At 40.3% G+C, this 19491-nt stretch overlaps 3 protein-coding genes across 7 annotated transcripts; all 3 read left to right on the top strand.

Moving 5' to 3' along the window:
• The first annotated feature begins 1588 nt into the window (after positions 1 to 1588).
• On the top strand, positions 1589 to 9689 carry LOC122414348 (leucine-rich repeat-containing protein let-4). Its single transcript, XM_043425531.1, has 7 exons — positions 1589 to 2132; positions 2218 to 2440; positions 2559 to 2698; positions 3207 to 3359; positions 4044 to 4224; positions 4345 to 4484; positions 4579 to 9689. Exons 1-7 carry the CDS (start codon positions 1754 to 1756, stop codon positions 4848 to 4850), a joined length of 1488 nt encoding a protein of 495 aa, XP_043281466.1. The 5' UTR covers positions 1589 to 1753; the 3' UTR covers positions 4851 to 9689.
• Positions 9690 to 9941: 252 nt separating this feature from the next.
• Positions 9942 to 11149, top strand: LOC122414349 (uncharacterized). The gene is made up of 3 exons (XM_043425532.1): positions 9942 to 10030; positions 10488 to 10558; positions 10616 to 11149. The coding sequence occupies exons 1-3, from the start codon at positions 10024 to 10026 to the stop codon at positions 10952 to 10954; spliced, it is 417 nt and encodes a 138-aa protein (XP_043281467.1). The 5' UTR covers positions 9942 to 10023; the 3' UTR covers positions 10955 to 11149.
• A 148-nt stretch (positions 11150 to 11297) lies between these two features.
• On the top strand, positions 11298 to 17707 carry LOC122414347 (laccase-5-like). Of its 5 annotated transcripts, none has more exons than XM_043425527.1 (12): positions 11298 to 12474; positions 13769 to 13836; positions 13899 to 13944; positions 14496 to 14718; positions 14814 to 15098; positions 15522 to 15801; positions 15884 to 16088; positions 16179 to 16363; positions 16441 to 16636; positions 16729 to 16941; positions 17154 to 17384; positions 17487 to 17707. In XM_043425527.1, exons 1-12 carry the CDS (start codon positions 12369 to 12371, stop codon positions 17636 to 17638), a joined length of 2190 nt encoding a protein of 729 aa, XP_043281462.1. In that variant the 5' UTR covers positions 11298 to 12368; the 3' UTR covers positions 17639 to 17707. The 5 variants fall into 5 exon arrangements, with proteins under 5 accessions (XP_043281462.1, XP_043281460.1, XP_043281464.1 ...); XM_043425529.1 differs by lacking the exon at positions 11298 to 12474 and adding an exon at positions 13290 to 13371; XM_043425528.1 differs by lacking the exon at positions 11298 to 12474 and adding an exon at positions 13412 to 13610.
• The last annotated feature ends 1784 nt before the right edge of the window (positions 17708 to 19491 follow it).

Raw genomic sequence — 19491 nt, 5'->3', positions numbered from 1 at the left:
GCTCCCTCCATCACGTCGCGACGCTCAATCCTTTGTTCCCGTCTGCTTTACCATTCACTCGACGATTTTTGCATTCTCGGCAGCCGGAAGCTACGCGACACCAACCGAACGTACGTCCCCGTGTTACAGGACAGCCCTGAGCTGTGCGTTTGCCCTTAAAGTCGATAACGGGGTGTGGCGCCTCATTAATATCCACCGCACAACAGGTCAAGGACTTTCCCCGATAATCATCATTCGTGAGAACAAAAACGGGGATCAACCCTCGACCGACGAAAGTACGAAAAAACCGGCTTTCGAGGACTCTTTCTAGATTTAAAAAAAACACCAAAGTTCCACACGCCCACTTGATAAAAATACAGGAAAATTCGGTTTTAAGGTTCCATTGGAATTTCACTTCGTAGATTCCTCGTTACGAGGTCGATGCGAATGTTCCTTGTGCTTGCCGATACTCACTCGCGTCTGCTTCGAAGCTCTGAGATTCTTGCCCGTATTATCGTTACACGTGGAGCATGAAATTTGAAAAATTACCGTGAGAAACGTCAGTGCGGTGACAGGCTGCGATTCATCATATTATTATATTGAAATAATATTTATTTTTCCAAGCAGGAACTTTTATCAGAAGTCAATTTTGACGTCCCATTTGCAATATATTTATCGTTACAAAGATGAAGATTCCGCAAAATCTTTGAAATTTTACAGTGCGTTACAGGAGTGAATACTTTTCGTTAACTTGGCCCTGCAGTCAAATCTGTCACGGTAAAATTGACAGTGAATTTCACGTTAAATATTGCTGCTTAATTATCTCCGTGTATAAGCAGCATATTTTTCCTCTCCGACGATTTTCCTATTTCTGAATCTCCGTCGTCATCAGTCGCGATGAAAGCAGTTGTTGATTGACTCTGGAAGAGACAGGAGCCGTTCTTCATTTATAAATACGCGTGAGAGCCCGTCAGTTGGTGAAGTTCAGTCCATTATTGAGTTTCTGCCAAGTAATTACACTGCGATCTGTGATAAAAAAATATCGTCGAATATCGAAGCTTATCGGTGCAACGAGATTCGTTCAAATCCATCGAGGGCCGTCGACCAGCCCGAAACTTTTTTTCGAACGTTTCCACATCGAGATTCGTGAGTCAAGGTCAGAGTTCGGGGGCGTCATCGCAGGAAGACTTTCACTCGTTTCTCTTTTTTTTTCTCACAATTTTGGGGAAGAAATGAAAAGCTTGCGATCCCGGGTTTTGAAATGTTGGCGCAGAAAATTCAATCCTCCGGAGATTGAATAATCGATGAAGCTCTCGAGTTGAGCTTTATAAACAGAATGAAAAATTGATGCGGAATACGATGCAACGTGATTCTGTTTCTTGGATTGAAAAAAACATTGTATTTTTTTTGCAGAAACGGCGTACCGTGGCAAAGAGAGGGAGAAAAGAACGAACGATGGGAATGAGTAGAGCGGAGTTTAAGTAGCAGGCTGAAGAAGGCAAAGGTGGGAGACGGAATAAAGGGAAGAGTCGAGATTTGAAGTGTGTGAATCGCGGCGGGGGGAGGAGGAGGGTGGAGGGGAGCGAATACTTGGAGAATCGCGGGGTGAAAAGTTGCGGCGGGGCGGGGGTCCGAGATGGGGTCGAGAGCGGGAAGAAACTGAAGGGAAAACCGGAAAAATTGTATGAAAAAAGTGGTTAAACGTAAAAAACATAAGAAAATAAGAAATAGCGGTTAAAAAATCGAAACTGGCTGCTGAAAGGTGGAAGGGCTGATGGTGAAGATGCTGAAGAAAAGTGGTGACTCGGGAACGATATGGCGATGCCTGTCGTTGCTTTGCTTGATTTTAGGCGACACCGTTGTCGCTCAAACTCTCCAAACATGTCCAGTCCACGTGGCCATATCTCCCTGCGTTTGCTCCGTAAAAACTCTCGGTCTCGATATCATTTGCGAATCCACCGATCACACTCACATCAGCAAAGCCATGGACGTTCTCAAGGGGCAACCGAAAACCGTGATTTTCTATCTCAAACTGAGACACAACAATTTGCCGAAACTCCAGGGCTTCGTTTTCCTCGGTCTGATCGTTCAACATCTCACCATCCATAACAGCAGCCTCGCTGTCGTTGAGGAGAGCTCCCTCAGCTCGATCGGTAAGACTTGCCATCGAAAACGTTTTTCTTCACTTCACTTTTCTCAGCAATTTAATTTCGTGCTTCTTCGATTATCTATTTACAGGCACCGGACTCACGCAGCTCGATCTTTCCCAAAATTCTCTCGTTTACGTGCCCTCGAGCGCCCTCGCGAAACTTCACAATCTTCTCATCCTCAACCTGAATCATAACAAAATCAGCGATCTCAAATCCAACTCGTTTGCTGGTCTCGATACTCTGGAAATCCTCAATCTCTACGGCAACAAAATATCGACGATCGATCACGACGCTTTCACAGGACTGGATGAGTGAGTTGCACTTTTTACGGGCTCGAATTATTCTCCCGGACGTGCGCGAGCGCCTCCGAGCTTTTATTTCAACTTCGCTCGAATCTCACTCTCGGTTTGATTCGTCTTTTTTTTACAGTCGCAAGCTTAAGAGATTGAATCTCGGTGGTAATCTTCTGACCAGTGTTCCAACCCGAGCACTCTCCTCATTGGACGTTTTGAAGAAGCTGGAAATGCACGAGAACAAAATCGCAGCCATCAAGGAGGGCGATTTCGCAGGCAAGCATTCCTCCATATTTTACTTTTTTCATCGTTTTTGAAAACGCGAAGACGAAACGAGCCTGGGGGAACCGCGATGAATGACGAAAAATAAATGTCACTAAAAATTTACGAAAAGAAAGTTGAATAAGTAAGAAATGCACGGAGGGAAAATTTACTCCTCGGCTCGGAAGACTCCTGAATTTCAAATGACACCTCGGGGACACTTGGCACTTGCGGAACTCGGTCTGAAATTATCTCGACTATTCCGCAGTGTCACTTAAGTTTTCTGAACACGTATTGTGTGTGAAAAAAAAAAAACAAATTTCAACGAAATTCGTACGATTTCGTTATGAAATAATTCAAACGAAAAGTGGACCCAGAATAATAAATGTTTTGAGGAGAATATTTCACTGAACAATTTCATGCTTTTCGACCTCCAACGAAATATCATTTGAATTCCGCTACTCTCAATATTCGCCCTCAAACCCTTTTTCATTAGCAAGTTTTATTTGTTTTCATTCTACAGGATTAAAAATGTTAGATTCTCTCGTGCTGGCGCACAATCAAATCCACGAAGTTCCGGCACGTGTTTTTTCCCATTTGACCCAACTGAATTCCCTCGAGCTGGACGGCAATCAGATTACTCACGTTGATCCGGATGCTTTTATTGGATTGGAAGGTAAGAAAAAAGTTAAAAAATAAAAACGACAAATATTTCATCGCAAGACCCGGTTTCACAACGCATCGCAGCGATTCTTTATTCCAGCGTGTTTTCGCGTAACAACTCAAGTTTTTCGCGGTCAAAACCCCGCGGATTTTCAGCTTCTGTATCACCATTGATTTTTCGTACTGCAGTTGAATAATTGATCGAAAAGTTTCGAACATTTCGCGTCGAGAATTCCTTGCTAATGATTACGAGAGTCAATGAAAACGCGAGTGAAGCTGCGGGGCCAAAAAAATCTCGTTAAATGTGCACAAGAAGGCTTGAGAGTGCTCGAGTGAAGAGCACTCGAGAAAATAGTACGCCTTCGTTAGAGTTATGAATTGGGTTTTTCTGTTGAAAAAATAACCATATAAAAAAGGATCGCGGCGAAAAGATAAATTTTGTGATAATTATGCGGGGTAATTAGCGTTCGCTACTATTCTCCGTTGTTTTATATTTTCTGAACATTCTGCCACAGTCCGTTCAGGGCTGTTTGTGTGCGCTGTAGAAAGGATGAAAGTTGTTGAGTCATTTGAAGCGTAAAAAAATAATGAATTTACAAAATAAAGGAGAAACGCCTTAGATTTTAATTTGAGAAAATTATTTCGATGGAACGTTTCTGATGACACGGAGCCTCCGGGAACGAATTGTCATTTCCAGAGAATCTTCAGTACCTTCGACTCGGCGACAACAATTTGCATTCCATACCGAGCGACGCGCTGCGTCGTTTGCATCGGCTTCGCCATCTCGATCTCCGATCCAACAATATAACTTTTCTCCCGGAAGACGCTTTCACGGGGTACGGGGACTCCATATCGTTCCTGAACCTCCAAAAGAATTTGTAAGTACCGCGGAAAATCTCTCTCGGCGCTCGAGGAATATTTTTCAATTCGACTTTTCGCTTTATCAAATTCCCCATCGAGCTCCCAGCTCCAACGAAGCGTCGTCGCTTTATTTGCAGAATTAAGGTGTTGCCACCGATGATATTCGAGAATTTGAACTCTCTGGAAACTTTGAATCTCAAGAACAACAAACTCGTTCACATACCCGAGGACATAACCGAGGCTGTCGTCGACACGTTGAAAATGATTGACATTACAGGTGAGAAAAACACTTTTCCGAAGGGACTAACTCATTAAGAGAGCCTGCCAATCCCGTCGCATTAATTTCTCCCCGTCTTTCCTTCCCTTCACAGACAACCCATTGATTTGCAACTGCGATTTGCGATGGTTTTCTGTGTGGCTGAAAAATTTGCGAGACAAGGATGACGAGATGATGGCGAAGAAGCGAACGGTCTGCCTCATGTCATCGGAGCACCGGGAGTACGCGGTGCAGCACATACCGCTGGAGCGAATGGGTTGCGTCGGGAAGAACGCAGGGAGAACATCGGCCTCGGCTCACGTGTCGGCTCGTCCAATGACGATCGTGCATTTCGGTTTGATGATGGGTATGTTGGCTCTCTTATAAGCGGAGAGTCCTCGCGAGAGTCTCGAAGATGAAGACTCCAACCCACTTTGTTTCTTCGATTGTCCATTATTGCACTGATGATTTCTTTATCGATTGGGGAAAATAATCGACCAGATTCGAGATAAATTTATCTAAATTCAATCGCGTTCAACTTCGACAATCCAATTAGTCAAAGCGCAGTCAATTTTTTTTCTAAAACTCCATTAGAGGGGGAAAAACGAATGGTTTTTTTGAGTGTGATAAACGAACGTAAAAGTGGAGCGAAAAAAATCATTTGTCTTATTTATAGGTTTGCTTAGCCCAGCTTTTTTCATAGCCAAATATATATATACAAACACACATATAAAAAATATATGAATTGCAATTTATTATTGCTGAAAGGAGCAGAGATAAGTGAATGAAAGTAGCGAAGAAATATAACGTAAATTTTATTCGCGTTAAATGCCTGTGTGATAAGGATATTTAAACGATTATTCACTACGATTGTAACATTGTCATTGTGTTATGAAAAAATATATATGTGTCAGGGAAAGTGCGACCGAGAGCGACGGTCGTGCGATCCCTGATCGCATTGTTGTTTGAAATAACAAAAATATTATAACAACAGTATATATCGGTGACTACATTGTAATTAAGGGATTCTATTTATCGAATTTTATTGCACATGGAGTTCGAAGATAAGAGCTTTTATCATTGAAACGATACATATCAAGAATCGTTGCCAAGAGGATTTCCTTTTCCCGTGTCCTCTTTTTTCTAATCGTCAACGTCAATTTATCTCTATCGTTTTTTAGAATTAATCATAAAAACCATGGTCCCCGATTATTTTGGCGGGGAGGAGCGATCTCCTCGTCACTCGGGATTAAAGACACATATCAGCGCGTTTCAAAAAGAAAAAAAAAAAAAACTACGTGAATATGCTCGAGAAAAGGGGCTGCAATTCTCGAAAAAAAGATTTCTTTTTCAATTTTTTTCTTTTCGTTCATCGGAGACAATCAATTGAGCTAAAATTCGAATGAAATCATCGAGCTGTCATTTGCACCGAAAATTTTCGCGTTTCGTTCAAATGATGAGAATAACGGTGAGGCCCGAAAGAAAGAAGAGAAAAAAATGACTCGTTAACGAGAGTTCTCGTGCGAGTTTTCATTGACCAACTCGTCGAGAGATTTGTCTCGGTTCGAATAGAATTAGATGATGACCGTCCGCGCGTAAGAGCGGCAAATACAACGTGTAAGTGGTACAGGAAACGAACACTTGTCGAAGCGAGAATGCGCAAAAGATCGTTGAAGAAATGACTTTGAGCTGAAAATCTGCGAGTGCAAAAAAATAATCAAAATTGACAGAAAATTCAAGGAAAATATCATCAGAGAGAATCGTTCAGGAAAACGAAAATTGTTCAATTATAGAAGAGAGCGTTTGACGAGTTTGAAATCTCTCGATTCAAAAACTGCAAGGACTCTTTTTATACATTTTTTTCACCTTTTTTCCTTGTATATTTTTTTTTTTTCGAGAAGTCGAAGCACCTGTGATTTTTTCGAAACGCGCAGCCAATTGAATTTCGATCGCCTAGTTATAACGAGCGTTCAAAATATCTGAACATAAGAAAAAAAATCTTCGATCTATATACACTTTGAAATTATATGAGCACTCTACTGCACATTAATAAGTAGTTGAATAGAGAAAAAAATAAATAATAAAAAAAGCAGACGAAAAAAATGATAAAAATTTGTTTAAAAAAAGAGAAAGTGTCGAGTTTTAAGCGCTGCGAGAAAATCCGCAGTTAAATATCGCTCCCGTGACCTGATTAGAACACTTTCTGTGCGCAAGAATTAAACGTCACAATTCAAAGCACGGCATTGAATTTTAAAAGTCGACTCCCTGATCCAATATTGGATTAATGAAAATAGAAAAACTAACAAAGCGAATCGTCTTTTTCGAGCGAAGAGGAAACATCTTTCATATTGCAGCATCATCACAAGCGATTATGTTCACACGTTATAATGATCGTTATCAATCCAATGATTTCTTTCGAATCATCATTTGTTTATCGTCAATATTGTCAGAAGATTGAGAAAGGTCACGGGAAGTGGATTAAAAGATTCCGCGCAGCCCGTTGCGAGACCAGAGAAAGGGATCCCTTGACCTCACTCCCTCGATTTCCTGATCTCTCGTTCCAAACTATCGCATTTTCAAAAAACATTAATATGAAGAAGAAGAAGAAGAAGAAAAAAGTAAATATTTCTATTCTAAACTCGAGTTTTCCTCAATCTTGGACAAAACTCGGGTTTCAAATCCAGTGCATATGCATATAACTCAATACATATCACCAACATATCTAACAGGAAGTCTCGCGATGAGGATACTACATTTTTCATTTGTCATCACAGATAGTAACAATGTTGAAAAAAAAGAAAAAATAATAAAATTTAAAAATATCGAAAATTCAAGAGACTTCCTGGATTCGTAATAAGGAAACAAAATTAATATGAAAAATAACCATAAAATCGTATACATATCTCCCTGGAATGTTTAAGGAAAATGAAGTATCGACGCAATGAGTATAATGTAGGAACTGAGCAAACATTTATTTTTCAAAATACTTTATGAAACGATTTTAAAAAATGCATTGTCATCGTTGTTTTTATAACTATTATTCATATCATTTTAATTGTTTTTATTATTATTATCATCATTACTAATAACATAAATGTGAAGAAATAGAGAAACAGTCATAAATATCTGTAGATATATTATGTAATAGACGTGAAAATTCGTGAATATTTTTTTTTACAGACCTTATATTTTCGAAGAAAAGAAGTGGGAAAGATTTGATTTCGGCGTGACGGTCTCAGAATGTGCATTTTGAATATTTCATTCAAATTACGTTTGTTTTACTTCCGTCGAAGCTAATTTCGTTTGAATATTATGAATTAACAATAAATTATTTTCCAACGAAAGCGAGATACGCCAAATACGATTCTCTGCTGGCCCTATTAAAAGCTTAGGATCCGTACGCGGCATATTCGAGGTCAATATTGTAGTACGACCGGAAAGCCAAACTAATTAACGAGAATAATAACGTGTGTCATCATGTTCATTTGGTTCAATGAGCGAAAATAAAATGAGGAATATAATGTCATTAAAAGTTTTAACGAGACCTTATAATAGTGGAGGGACAATCGATCGGGGTGCGTAATTACGAGCCGTTGGAAACCTAGACACAAATATATCAGAAGAAGAAGAAGAAAAAAAAGCGAAAGTAGGATAAACGTGAATTTATTTCCGCAATCGGTTTCAATGTTGTGAAACAATCATCCGTTTTTCTCTCTCGTAGAAGCAATCATCAATACTCCTTCGTGTTAAGGCTTTTTAGACATTAAAATCAGAGGATTGAATAATTCACGTTTTTAGTAACGCGACTCTATCCACCGTGGTGTCTAATATCAATCCAAAAATTCCATCTGGGGAATAATCATTTGTGCAGATATCGTCGCTGTCTCACCGGAAGCGTCATATTTATTAATTCGATATACACAACACATTATTATACACAAAAAATAATGAAGAAAAAAATATATATGGATATATATATACATCTTACAGTTACAGTCGATAAGCGGTATTTTTGTACAGTGTCTTACAGTGTGTGCGTGTGCATGTATGTGCGTTAATTGCCAGTGAATCCAGCACCGTTTATTGTCAAATGGAGTGGCGAGCCACGAGCGTAAACGTCAAGCTCGATGACGCTATTTATAATTTGTCGTTTCGTCGTGTCCCAGAGATTTGCGACAGCCCCGAGCATCCCGCTGAATAAAAATAAAATAAAAAGTTAAAAAACAATGTTTCATGCAACGATGAGAAGAGAGCCAATGAACGAATACGTAAGGAATGTTAAGACGTTGGAACGGATTTTCGTCTTTTACCCCTCAGCGCTTTTTGCATGCGCTTAATAAATGCATATCTACATATCGACGTGTAACAAAATAAAATTGTACTAACAATTATATTAGCAAATACACCAATGAAGAAAAAATTAGTTGTTAATCGATCGTAACTCAACGGGCATATCGTATTAATGGATTTTGATCAATTATTAAAGTGTCAGGCATTCTGACGATATATAAATTATATATGAATGTGTATCGACGAGAAATTATGAAAATCTATTAAAAATCTGTCAACACTTGCTCGTACCTATTACATATTTTGTCGTCTTGTTACACGCTCACGCTGTGTGATTCCATACCTCGTTGTACAATCTTTAAATTCGATGCTTGCCAGCGAACAATCGTCGAAGGCAACTCAAAAGTTTTAGTACGTACGGAAAAATAAATTGGAATTTTCAAAGAAAATGATATATACAAATATATATTCGTGTATTCAATTACAAGATTATATAGATGTAGATTGTGGTATTAGCTCGTTAACGTGGCAGATTAAATTACACTCCACTCTGTGCTCCCTTCGTCGATGTTAATCGTATGCAATGGTAGCATCTATTTCGAGAGAGAAATAAAAATTCAACTGTCGAAGCTACGTTAACACGAGTACACTGATTACCTATGGATTATTATCGTCATTGTAAACTCGAGAATTTATTATATCAGCTGAGAAAAGTAAGAGAGAATGAGAATGAGAGAGAGAGGGAACGTTGGAAAGGAGAACGAAAATGCTGATGCTATTAAAAGTGTCGAAAAAAGGGAATTAAAACCTACAATTTCAAGTCTCTATGTGTCATACCGTTTGTTACTATATTGTTGAATCGAGAGAAAAATAACAAACACGATTATTATGTATATGTGGTACTTCCGAATGAATAAAGATTAAGACATTCAAAAATTTGGAGTACTTTCAATAGCGACGAGTTCGGGGAGAGGGAAATGGCCTTCCAAAGATGTCAGTTTTCCGATCGAGTTTCAAAGTATCCCACGATCAGGAAAAAGCTACTGCAAGCATTTGTGGCAACGACGTAAAAATTCTTTCTTTATAACTTTAACGGAATTTCCGCGATGATAACGTTATCGAAGATTTTATTACTGCTGAAAGTGCCGTCAGCAAATTTGTGACAAAAATGTCACCATGAGGACGAATAGCTTGCTGGGCTATATAAACTCTATGAGTCTGCTTCAATTTTATTCGTGACGAGAAGTTTTCCAGTGTAGTTTCATTCATCATGAACGGTGAGCAATTCAAGGTAGATCATGCCCGAAGGATCGTATTTTGTGGGTGTCTAAATTAGATCGATCCTAATTAAAAATATAATCACTTTAAATTAATGTCAGAGTTATTAATTCGAAATTGTAAATTAATTTTTTCAACTTATCTTTCGGCGAATGAAATTACAAGCCATTCATTAATCGGGGATCCATTAACGATTGGATCCCGTAAACATAAAGGATCAAGAAAAAAGTGTTTATCTTAATAACCAATAAGACGAACCCTTTAAAAGTGGACATGCGTGTCAGTCGATTACCCATATTTAAACTCTGTGTAAATTTCAAGACTTTATTAATAAAATCGTTTCGTGCATGAAGTACCTTAAAAGGAAAATATATTCAGTTATCTGCAAAGTTTGATTGAGTAGAAAACTGCATTACGATTCATTCGAAAAATTAGTTAATTTATATTGAATTTTAGGCTTTTGGGATCGTAACAAGATGTCAGGATTTTTGCTCCTTTTGTGCATCGCCGTAATTCACATGAGTTCGGTAAGTACTTTCATTAAATCTCCCGTGATTTTTTTTCCATATGAATTTTGTTTGTAGGTGGAATCTCTGAGTGCTAAGGAACGCAGATCGCCCTTGAATCCGAAACTTTTGGGTTCTCTAGTTGGAAAACGAGACACGGAAACCGTCGGAGAGGCCATCGAAGAAGTAGCGGAATCCGAGGCAGAACGGGAGCGCAGATCGCCCTTGAATGCTGCAACTTTGGCTTCCCTGGCTGGAAAACGAGACGTTGGAGCTGCCGAACTCAGAGCCCGCCGATCCCCCTTGAATGCTGCAACTTTGGCTTCCCTGGCTGGAAAACGAGACGTTGGAGCTGCCGAGCTCAGAGCCCGTCGATCTCCAATAGACCCGAAAACTGTCGCTTCTTTGCTTGGATAAAGGGATGTCGAATAAGCCAAAATCGGAGCATATGTCCATCAGCATTGCAGTCGAAGCTTTTGACTTCTTCGATAGGATAACTTAACGCTTAAGCAGCCCAACGGTATCGCTGACAAGCTTCAAACGTCACCATAAAAGTCGTTTTGTCTTACTGAAAACATGAAAAGTATGAATATAAAGGAAACTCTATCGCAAGCCGACTTTCTAATGTAATCTAAAGCGAATTCCCAATGCTTCTCACCTAGTTTGGAAAAGCCTAAACAACTTGATTTATTTTCAACGATTTCACTATCACAAACGTCTGGCGTAATTTTCACATTTTTCTACTGCAACAGAACTGATAGTGGAAATAGATGACGAAGAGGTCAAATCAGCAAGTCGATTGTGTTATAATTGCACTGATAAATATGATGGATTTACATGTCCATTCCCGATTCCCGATTAGCATCAGAATCGACTAACAAAAATGTGAACAGTAGTTTCGCAACGCGCGTTAGTTTAGCGAAGGAAACTCTCTGTTCAAGTTGTTACGCTTGAGCAAAGATTACTGTGCTGGAAATAGTATTTGTTCCATCCATGTTAGTTATGTTTTAATAACGAGGTTTTATTGCGAATAACAAAAATCATCGATACGAAATAGAAGTGTACCGTGACATGTAAATTGTAGAAGTGTAGTTGACGGTTTTCGTTTTAAGACTGACTCTGATGATTCGCGACATCAACTTTCTGCCTGTCTCGAGAAACACCATGTTTTTTCAATGAGGGCTTATCGGCTCTACAAAAAGGGCTGACTCAGAATAGTTGCTTGCTGCTAATCGTCAGAGGATGACGAAGATCCTCCCTTTTGAGGAGGCGGATTATAAAAAACCCCGTGTTTAAATAACTTTGAGAAAAATCACGAAAGAGCTTATTGCATTGTTATATTCTAATTAGAACTTAAAATCTATTTCTTCGCGACAATCACGAATGTGTGACGCAACATTGTCTGTTGAAGCGTACAAAAATAATAACGAAACCAATTACGTTGAGACAATTATAAAATAATTCGTTTGAACCAAAAATTCGTACTGAACTGTGCCCTCCCGTTCATTGGGGGGGGGGGTCAAACCTACGCAACAAGAGAGCTGGGGTCGTGGATTCGTCGCTTAGTTTTTTGCCAGCAGTTAATTGGCAACCCACTGTCATGTAATTAGAATTCCAGAATTTGAGTAATTTGATGTTTCGAAAAATATTAAAGATGGTAGAAAAATGAGATTTTCGCAGACAGCCAAATTGACAGTGAGAAGAAAAGAAGTGAAAAAGCACTCTTTACAGCAAATGCAATTTTCCAAAGATTGTTAATCAAGAGTCTTGGTCGCGAGTTCCACAAGTGAGTTTCAACGGAACACTTTTATCGCGAGGACACCATAATTGCATGGAATACACACTCCAGCCGAATAGTTGTTTACGGATGAGACAGAAGTCCACGTTTCTTTTGGAAACTCGGGTCGCCGACTGTCTATTTGTAAGAAAAGGAAAGTGTAAGTGCGAATGACCGCGCACGTGTCGCTTGATTTGTGTTATCGCTGAAATGAGGCCTGTGGAGAGTCAGCGTTAGCATGCCTATCGATAATGACAGCAATTTGACACTACAAATGGTTTAGAATGCACCGACCCATCGTTATCTACAATAGAGTAAAGAGAATAATTTGTGACGTGAAATTTCGCTTCTAATTCCCACGGTTACGTATCGACCAGTGGACGGGTTTAGGGCCAAATTCTGACGTCTCGTATCCACGACCCTGGCGTGCTCGAATGAGGATTCAGTAACGTCTCTGGTGTAACGATAGTTTTAGTTTATTTTATTTAGCCGTTCTTTGACCTGTGGAAACGCCGAAATTATGTGACGAAGGGGGAGACTTCAAATCTGTGGCGATTGACTTTGGGACGAATTTTCATTTGGTTGTTCTCTTGCATTATTGATTTTAATTCATTTCCTGATTCCCCGATCACTTTTTCGACCTTTCGGTCTCGTGTGGAGGGTGGCACTCGCGACCAAAGGTGGACGCCAGAATTTGGCTTTTTTGAACGACGTCTCGTCCAGTGGGGCTTGCAATATTTTCCGAGGGTCAAAGTGCAGTAAATTTACCTCGTAGTCTCAGTCGTTGGTCCACCGTGTTTTGCAGGGACGCATCGAACCATTGTTCGCAGAATCGTCAGTCTTAAGGGCGATTTTCATGATGCTAAAGATTTTGGGCTTGGGCTCTCGTGACAAGCGAAATGAGTAGTTCGAGCCCGGGGAGCGAGAGCGCGGCCCGGACAGAGAGGGGAGAATGCCAAAATAGTCAGCGTACCAGCGTACATTTTGGTCAGTTTTTATTCGAGTATCGTCCGGCCAGTGGACTCAGCAATTTGCCATCCGTCGGAGGATCCTCTCCGTAAGCCCATTTCTCATCGTTCTCTTCTGGGTCGGCCTTGTATTCCTCAAAAGAGGAAGACACAGAAGTGTTCGAACCACTGATTGGCCGGATCGCAGCATTTAAGGAAAACCGTTCGTTGCTCTCGCACGATTGTCCACCCGTGCTTGTTTATATTCTCTCTCGTTCCTTATCTAATGTGCCAACCGAGGCCGGAACGCCTGAATAGTTAGCCATGAACGTCAGCTCATTTTTTAAGCGTGTGTTCGACCTTCGGTCGGTTTGTTTTTTAATTCATGATTAAATGGATTAGTGCATTACGATAAAAATTAATGCATTAGGATTTTATTTTAATGGAGGTCGTTGTGAGTGAATGGGAAGTGAATTCAACGTGTTCAATAATATTCCTTTCTTTTAGCTTTTCCTTGTTGCAGCAAGATGTCAGGATTTCTACTCCCTTTATGCATCCTCGCGATATACAGCCCGGTAAGGAAACCTACGACCTTTCTTAACGTATCTATTTACAAAGTTGTCTTTGTTCCTTCAAGATTTCCAGTGGGTCTGACTCGGTAGAGTCTATAACAAATAAAAGAGGTGAGTATAAATATTGAGTTATTTTGCTTCATCAATCGGCCATTTTCACCTTTCTCTTATCTGGAATGACTGCACTTCATAGTCGTCGCACATTTTCCGGGTAATACTACGATTAGCTTCTGGTCAAACCACTTTTTAGTTGACTGTTCAATGACGTCAGATGTTTGGAAACTAGAATATTTTTTGCTTGGATGAAACTAGCAGAATGCAATAAACATTTTTTTTGTCAATTCCAAAAGAGCAAGGGGGTGCTCCTGATTTTTCTTCCTTTGCCATAATTATGAATCCTCATTTCGAGTTTGGTAACGATTCGTGTTTTCATACTTACATTTTTACCTGTTGAATGGTCCATGTCAATATGGATTCTCAGGACGTGATTTTATGCTTCGGAAGTTTCATGGTCAATGGAATCTTTTATTCATAGTTAATGCTCCTCGAGGTGCTCCACGGACCTTTGAATTCTACCCCAAGCAGTTGAATCAAGGAATCTTATTTTTAAGTAATCGTTCGAGAACTAAATCCAATGCTGGTTCTGCTCAATATATTTGCAGACGTAACATCCTACCAATCAAAGGCGGCTTCTTTGTGGAGTCGAGATGCCTCAGAATCATCGAGGATCGAGCCGTCGCACTACAGCAAACGTGCCACGGAAGAACTTCGGAAGAACCCATCGCTGTCAACGCCTGGCGAATGTGTCCGGGACTGCAAAGAGGGTGACCCACCCCGGACGTGTTATTACCACTTCACCCTCGAACTCTACTCCGTCCTTGGAGGGTAAGTAACGGCCAATATGATTGGCTACCAGAAGCAGCAAACTAACAACCAACGCGTATAGAAAAACATACGAAATTGACTTTTTTATCGAACAGTGCTTGCGATCTCTGCACTCCGAATGCAAGCAACGCTATCTGGAGCAGCTGCCAATGTGTCATGGCTGATGGCGTTGAACGAGGACTCCTCACTGCCAACAGAATGTTACCTGGGCCGAGTATCCAGGTTTGCGAAGGCGATAAAGTCGTTATTGATGTTGAAAACAAAATGATGGGTCTAGGGGTCACTCTCCATTGGCATGGCCTCTTCCAAAAAGGATCTCAGTACTACGACGGAGTTCCTTATGTCACCCAATGCCCTATTGCCTCCGGGAACACTTTCAGGCAGGAAAATGAGACATCGATTAATTAGATTAAATTAGATCGAACGATCGTTTGATTTTTGTTGATGTTTTTATTGAGGCACCTCTTAAAAGTAGTTCCAATGAACAAAGTACGGCTATGAAGATAGAAAAAAATAGTGAGCGATTTGTCAAATGGTGAACCAAAGGTTGGAGGATTCGCCAAGACAAATTTTCGCAAATGACACAGATTTTTTCACTGTCAATGACTTAAGGCTCCTGCTTTAGAAAATTGAAATGGAAAATAATGATCGATGAACGGTCCCGAAAACAATCGATTTTTTTGACTTTCTGAAGCAAGGCCCCTCCTTAATCGTTGTAGTCAATAATTTATCAGATTGTATGGGTAATTTTTTCTGAAGAGGAGTTGAAATTTCTGAAAATTCATACTCATCCGTTCGTCCAGGTACCAATGGATGGCTGCAATTGGAAACGCTGGTACTCATTACTGGCACGCTCACACCGGTCTCCAGAGAATGGACGGACTTTACGGCAGCATAATCGTTCGACAGCCACCCAGCAGAGATCCCAATAGCAACCTCTATGACTACGATCTTCCGACTCACGTTGTTTTGATCAGTGATTGGATGCACGGATATTCCGCTGAAAAATATCCTGGACATTATCACGCCGACACAGGACAAGACCCTGACAACGTTCTCATCAACGGCAGAGGACAATTCAGAGTGAGTTTCCGGTTGTAATTGAATAGAATTCCGCCGTCAAAGATGTTTATCGTTGTGCTTTCGTTCTTCGTGTGATCTCCAGGACCCCCACACAGGATCCATGGCCAACACTACCCTGGAAGTGTTCACCATTGAGCCCCATCATCGCTATCGTTTCCGGTTGATCAACGCCTTCGGTTCCGTTTGCCCGGCTCAAATTACTTTCCAAGGTCATCAGCTCACACTTATCGCGACCGATGGAGAACCCGTGCATCCGGTGCGAGTCGACAGTATCATATCTTTCGCGGGTGAGTTGAAAACGAAAAATAGGAATTCTCCGGCCTCTTGCTCCTCGCTGAAGAGGAATTTTACTTAATACTGGAACACACGGTTTTTAGGAGAGCGTTACGATTTTGTTATAAACGCTAATCAAACCCCGGGAGCTTATTGGATTCAACTTCGCGCTCTCGGAGAATGCGGAACCAAAAGGATCCAAAATTTCGCCATACTCCGTTACGCTGAAAAACTTGAGCAGCCACGCTCCTCAGCCCCAAGTTATGATCGTGGTCTTCCGGAGGGTGTCGTCAGTCCAGAAATAAAAACACAATAAACGTTCGTTCAGTCAATGAGACTCGTTATTTTAACACTCTTTTTTCTCAGGTTCTCAATCCTGTGGACGCCATTTGTCATATACCGCGGAAGGACGCTGTTTGCGTGAGCCAGTTGAAGAATGCTCGTCCCATTGACAAGGGCATTCTTCAGGAACGTCCGGACGTCAAAATATTCTTGCCGTATCGTTTCTACTTTTACAAACTCCACGAAGTCTTCCAGCCCAACACTTACAATCGCTTCTTGGGTGAGTCAAGCTCTATTATTTAAATCGTCGACTTTTTGATTATCCGAAATGAAAATTCTGACCACTTGTTATTCGATGATTTCTTAAAACAGTTCCACCTCCTTCTACCCACCTGGAATCTTTGGTCGACGGAATATCTTTCGCTAGTCCACCAGCTCCTCCGATTTCCCAGATCGATGATATCCCACCGGAACAGTTTTGCAACGGCGACAAGAAGCCAGCTAATTGTGGCACTAACTGCGTGTGTACTCACAAAATCGATATTCCTAACAACGCAATCGTCGAGGTTGTTCTAGTCGACGAAGGTACGATCGAGCACATTTTCCTATTCACTGATTTTATTCTCTCCAAAATGATTCCTCCGTTACCGATCGTGTTCGCAACTCTTTCTTCGTCGATGAATGTCAAACGCCATCTGCTGATTGGCAAAAATCGACAAAGGAAACTCAAATCTTCTGTATTCGAGCGTGGAACCACCAACCGATTTCTCGATTATTTTTTCTGCAATATTTTTTAGTACAACAACCGAATCTTTCGCATCCGTTCCACTTGCACGGGTACACGTTCAACGTGATCGGTATGGGAAGATCGCCGGACAAGAACATCAAAAAGATCAGCCTTAAACACGTGCTCGATCTCGACGAGCGTGGACTATTGCACAGGGAGTTCAACCTTCCACCTTCAAAGGATACGATCGCGGTGCCGAACAACGGTTACGTCTTGCTGCGATTTCGTGCCGACAATCCTGGTTCGTACCCTGCGTATTTTTAGTGTGTCAATAATTAGAAACTGTGCCCAAAGCCAATCCTATTTCTGCAGAATTTCTTCTAATTGCTCATTTGTTCGACAGGTTATTGGCTCTTCCATTGTCATTTTATGTACCACATAGTGATCGGCATGAATTTAATATTCAACGTTGGCACGAACGCTGATCTTCCACCAATACCTTCAAATTTTCCAACCTGCGGAAATTTCCTGCCACCGATAACGTCGCCGAATTAGCCACGAAGGAAGGAAAAGTTGCCAAATACTGTAACGTGTGAATTCTTAAATAAAAGGAAAACCCGAAAATATGTAGCTTGACCCAACTTCGATCCCAAAAATCTCTAATGCACTTGAAAAAATCATTTTTCTATCAATAAGCAATACGTAAACTCATGAACGAAAGTCAAAGAAAATTTGGTTCGTCGTCATAGAAACAAAAAGAAATAAACTGATGGGAGGAAAAAAGAATTGAAGGATGCTTAATTTATTATACTTTTCGTCTTAGCCACTAATTATATAAATATTTATTGAGTTATTTCTGGACGCCATTTCGAAGACGAGCCAATAAATTGGTCAGGGAACTTTGTAGCTTGAAATCTGCCTCACCGATACTTTAAAAATTTTCCAGCCTCTTTCCGCGTATAATAGTACATTGTGCATCAAGGAGGCAAAGTCCTCGCCGCCAGGGTGCACACGATACTTTATATTACAAAACCACGTTTCCGAGCTTCATAAGAGCTGAATGCATAATGTATACAATATTTTGCAAAATAATATTTCATTTCGGAATGTATTAGCGCCGAATACGTATCACACTGAATGCACGTAGCAAAACATCCACCCAACGATTCAAACGCGCGGGAGGGGGGGGGGGGGGGTCGCAGGGGGCGAAGCCCCCCGAGATCAACTCTTACGATTTTTAAATAAATTAAAATCCCCAGGTAACCAGATAAACATACTTTTCGCATGAGCGTGTTTTTTGGTGTCATAAATTGAGGCACTCGAAATTTGGAGTGATTCGTAACCTCTGAGAAGTCGCGGTTATATAGGAAAAGCTTCTGCTTCTGCCATTTTTCTAACTTCTATCGTTAATATTTCTTTTAAGCATTTGGTAACCCTTTATTTTTATCGTCCCTGTGGATCCCTTTAATTTTTTTCTATCCGTGAGACAGTTTGTATCAGAAATTTAGAATTCTTTAGCAAATGAATCATTGAATAGAAATGTGGTGATGATCGAATCTCCATAAGCTCTCGTATAAATTTTACGATTTTTCAAGTTTTCATTCTTCATTAAAAATTCGATACCTGAAATTTCGCCAATCTATTCGCATGCACTTTTACTTCGCTGTAATTTAAAATCAGTTATTTGTAGAATATTCAGGTTTGTGAAAACAGTACCTTAATGACACAGTTGCAACATTTTCATATTCGCCTATTGCGACAGGATTGATAATAAAAATAGGAATGCAATTGCGTTGATGATAATTAAGGGTGTCTACTTTGATTTGCAATTAGCACCAGAGCCAGTCAACAGAAATGTGAAAAATGTTTTCCTCATGGAGATGAAGAAAAAAAGAGTACCAGAAAGGATCGCGTTTTGGCTTGAACATGACTGGAGTGATGCGAAAATTTGTACTCAATTGTGCACTGAAAAGATTGGGATTCTAGCCCATGCAAAAGTGTTTTATATATAAAAGTTCTTACTTACGAAAACATATGAAAAACGGTCGTAAACTCGTGGCTCCGAGGACTCTTTTTTGTCGACGACTGGTCGATAACTCACTGCCATAAAATGAATTGGAGTCTTAGAGTTTGAGTAACTCAAAGTTGTGAATGGTCGCATTCTAGGACTTTGCTTTAGACGTGTTCGGAAGAACTCGTAAATGTTAATGGAAGGCCATTTTCATATTATTAGTGTTATCGCTTAAAGTAGGTTTTCGAATCGGCACGAAAGGGTATTTAGTCAAAAAATATAGCAATTACAATAATGTGCCAGTTCAACTTATTAATGCTATCTACTAATTGGAATAGTCGTTGCAAGTTCAAGCAAGTCAACCAAAAAACGGTAAAAAAGTAAGCCTTCCGGAAAC

The sequence above is a fragment of the Venturia canescens genome, chromosome 8, assembly GCF_019457755.1.
Source record: "Venturia canescens isolate UGA chromosome 8, ASM1945775v1, whole genome shotgun sequence".
In the NCBI taxonomy this organism is placed as follows: Eukaryota; Metazoa; Arthropoda; class Insecta; order Hymenoptera; family Ichneumonidae; genus Venturia; species Venturia canescens.
Note: the sequence above shows the minus strand (reverse complement) of the source record. Positions and strands in the feature narration are given on the sequence as shown.

Excerpts from the sequence above, each read along its gene's own strand:
- LOC122414348 (XM_043425531.1), top strand. The coding sequence starts at position 1,754 with ATGGTGAAGATGCTGAAGAAAAGTGGTGACTCGGGAACGATATGGCGA. Across the intron at positions 2,133-2,217 it reads GAGCTCCCTCAGCTCGATCG|GCACCGGACTCACGCAGCTC; the intron begins GTAAGACTTGCC and ends ATCTATTTACAG. Across the intron at positions 3,360-4,043 it reads TGCTTTTATTGGATTGGAAG|AGAATCTTCAGTACCTTCGA; the intron begins GTAAGAAAAAAG and ends TGTCATTTCCAG.
- LOC122414349 (XM_043425532.1), top strand. Across the intron at positions 10,559-10,615 it reads CCGTAATTCACATGAGTTCG|GTGGAATCTCTGAGTGCTAA; the intron begins GTAAGTACTTTC and ends TTTTGTTTGTAG.
- LOC122414347 (XM_043425525.1), top strand. The coding sequence starts at position 13,214 with ATGAGTAGTTCGAGCCCGGGGAGCGAGAGCGCGGCCCGGACAGAGAGG. Across the intron at positions 15,099-15,521 it reads GCCTCCGGGAACACTTTCAG|GTACCAATGGATGGCTGCAA; the intron begins GCAGGAAAATGA and ends CCGTTCGTCCAG. Across the intron at positions 17,385-17,486 it reads ATTTCGTGCCGACAATCCTG|GTTATTGGCTCTTCCATTGT; the intron begins GTTCGTACCCTG and ends TTTGTTCGACAG.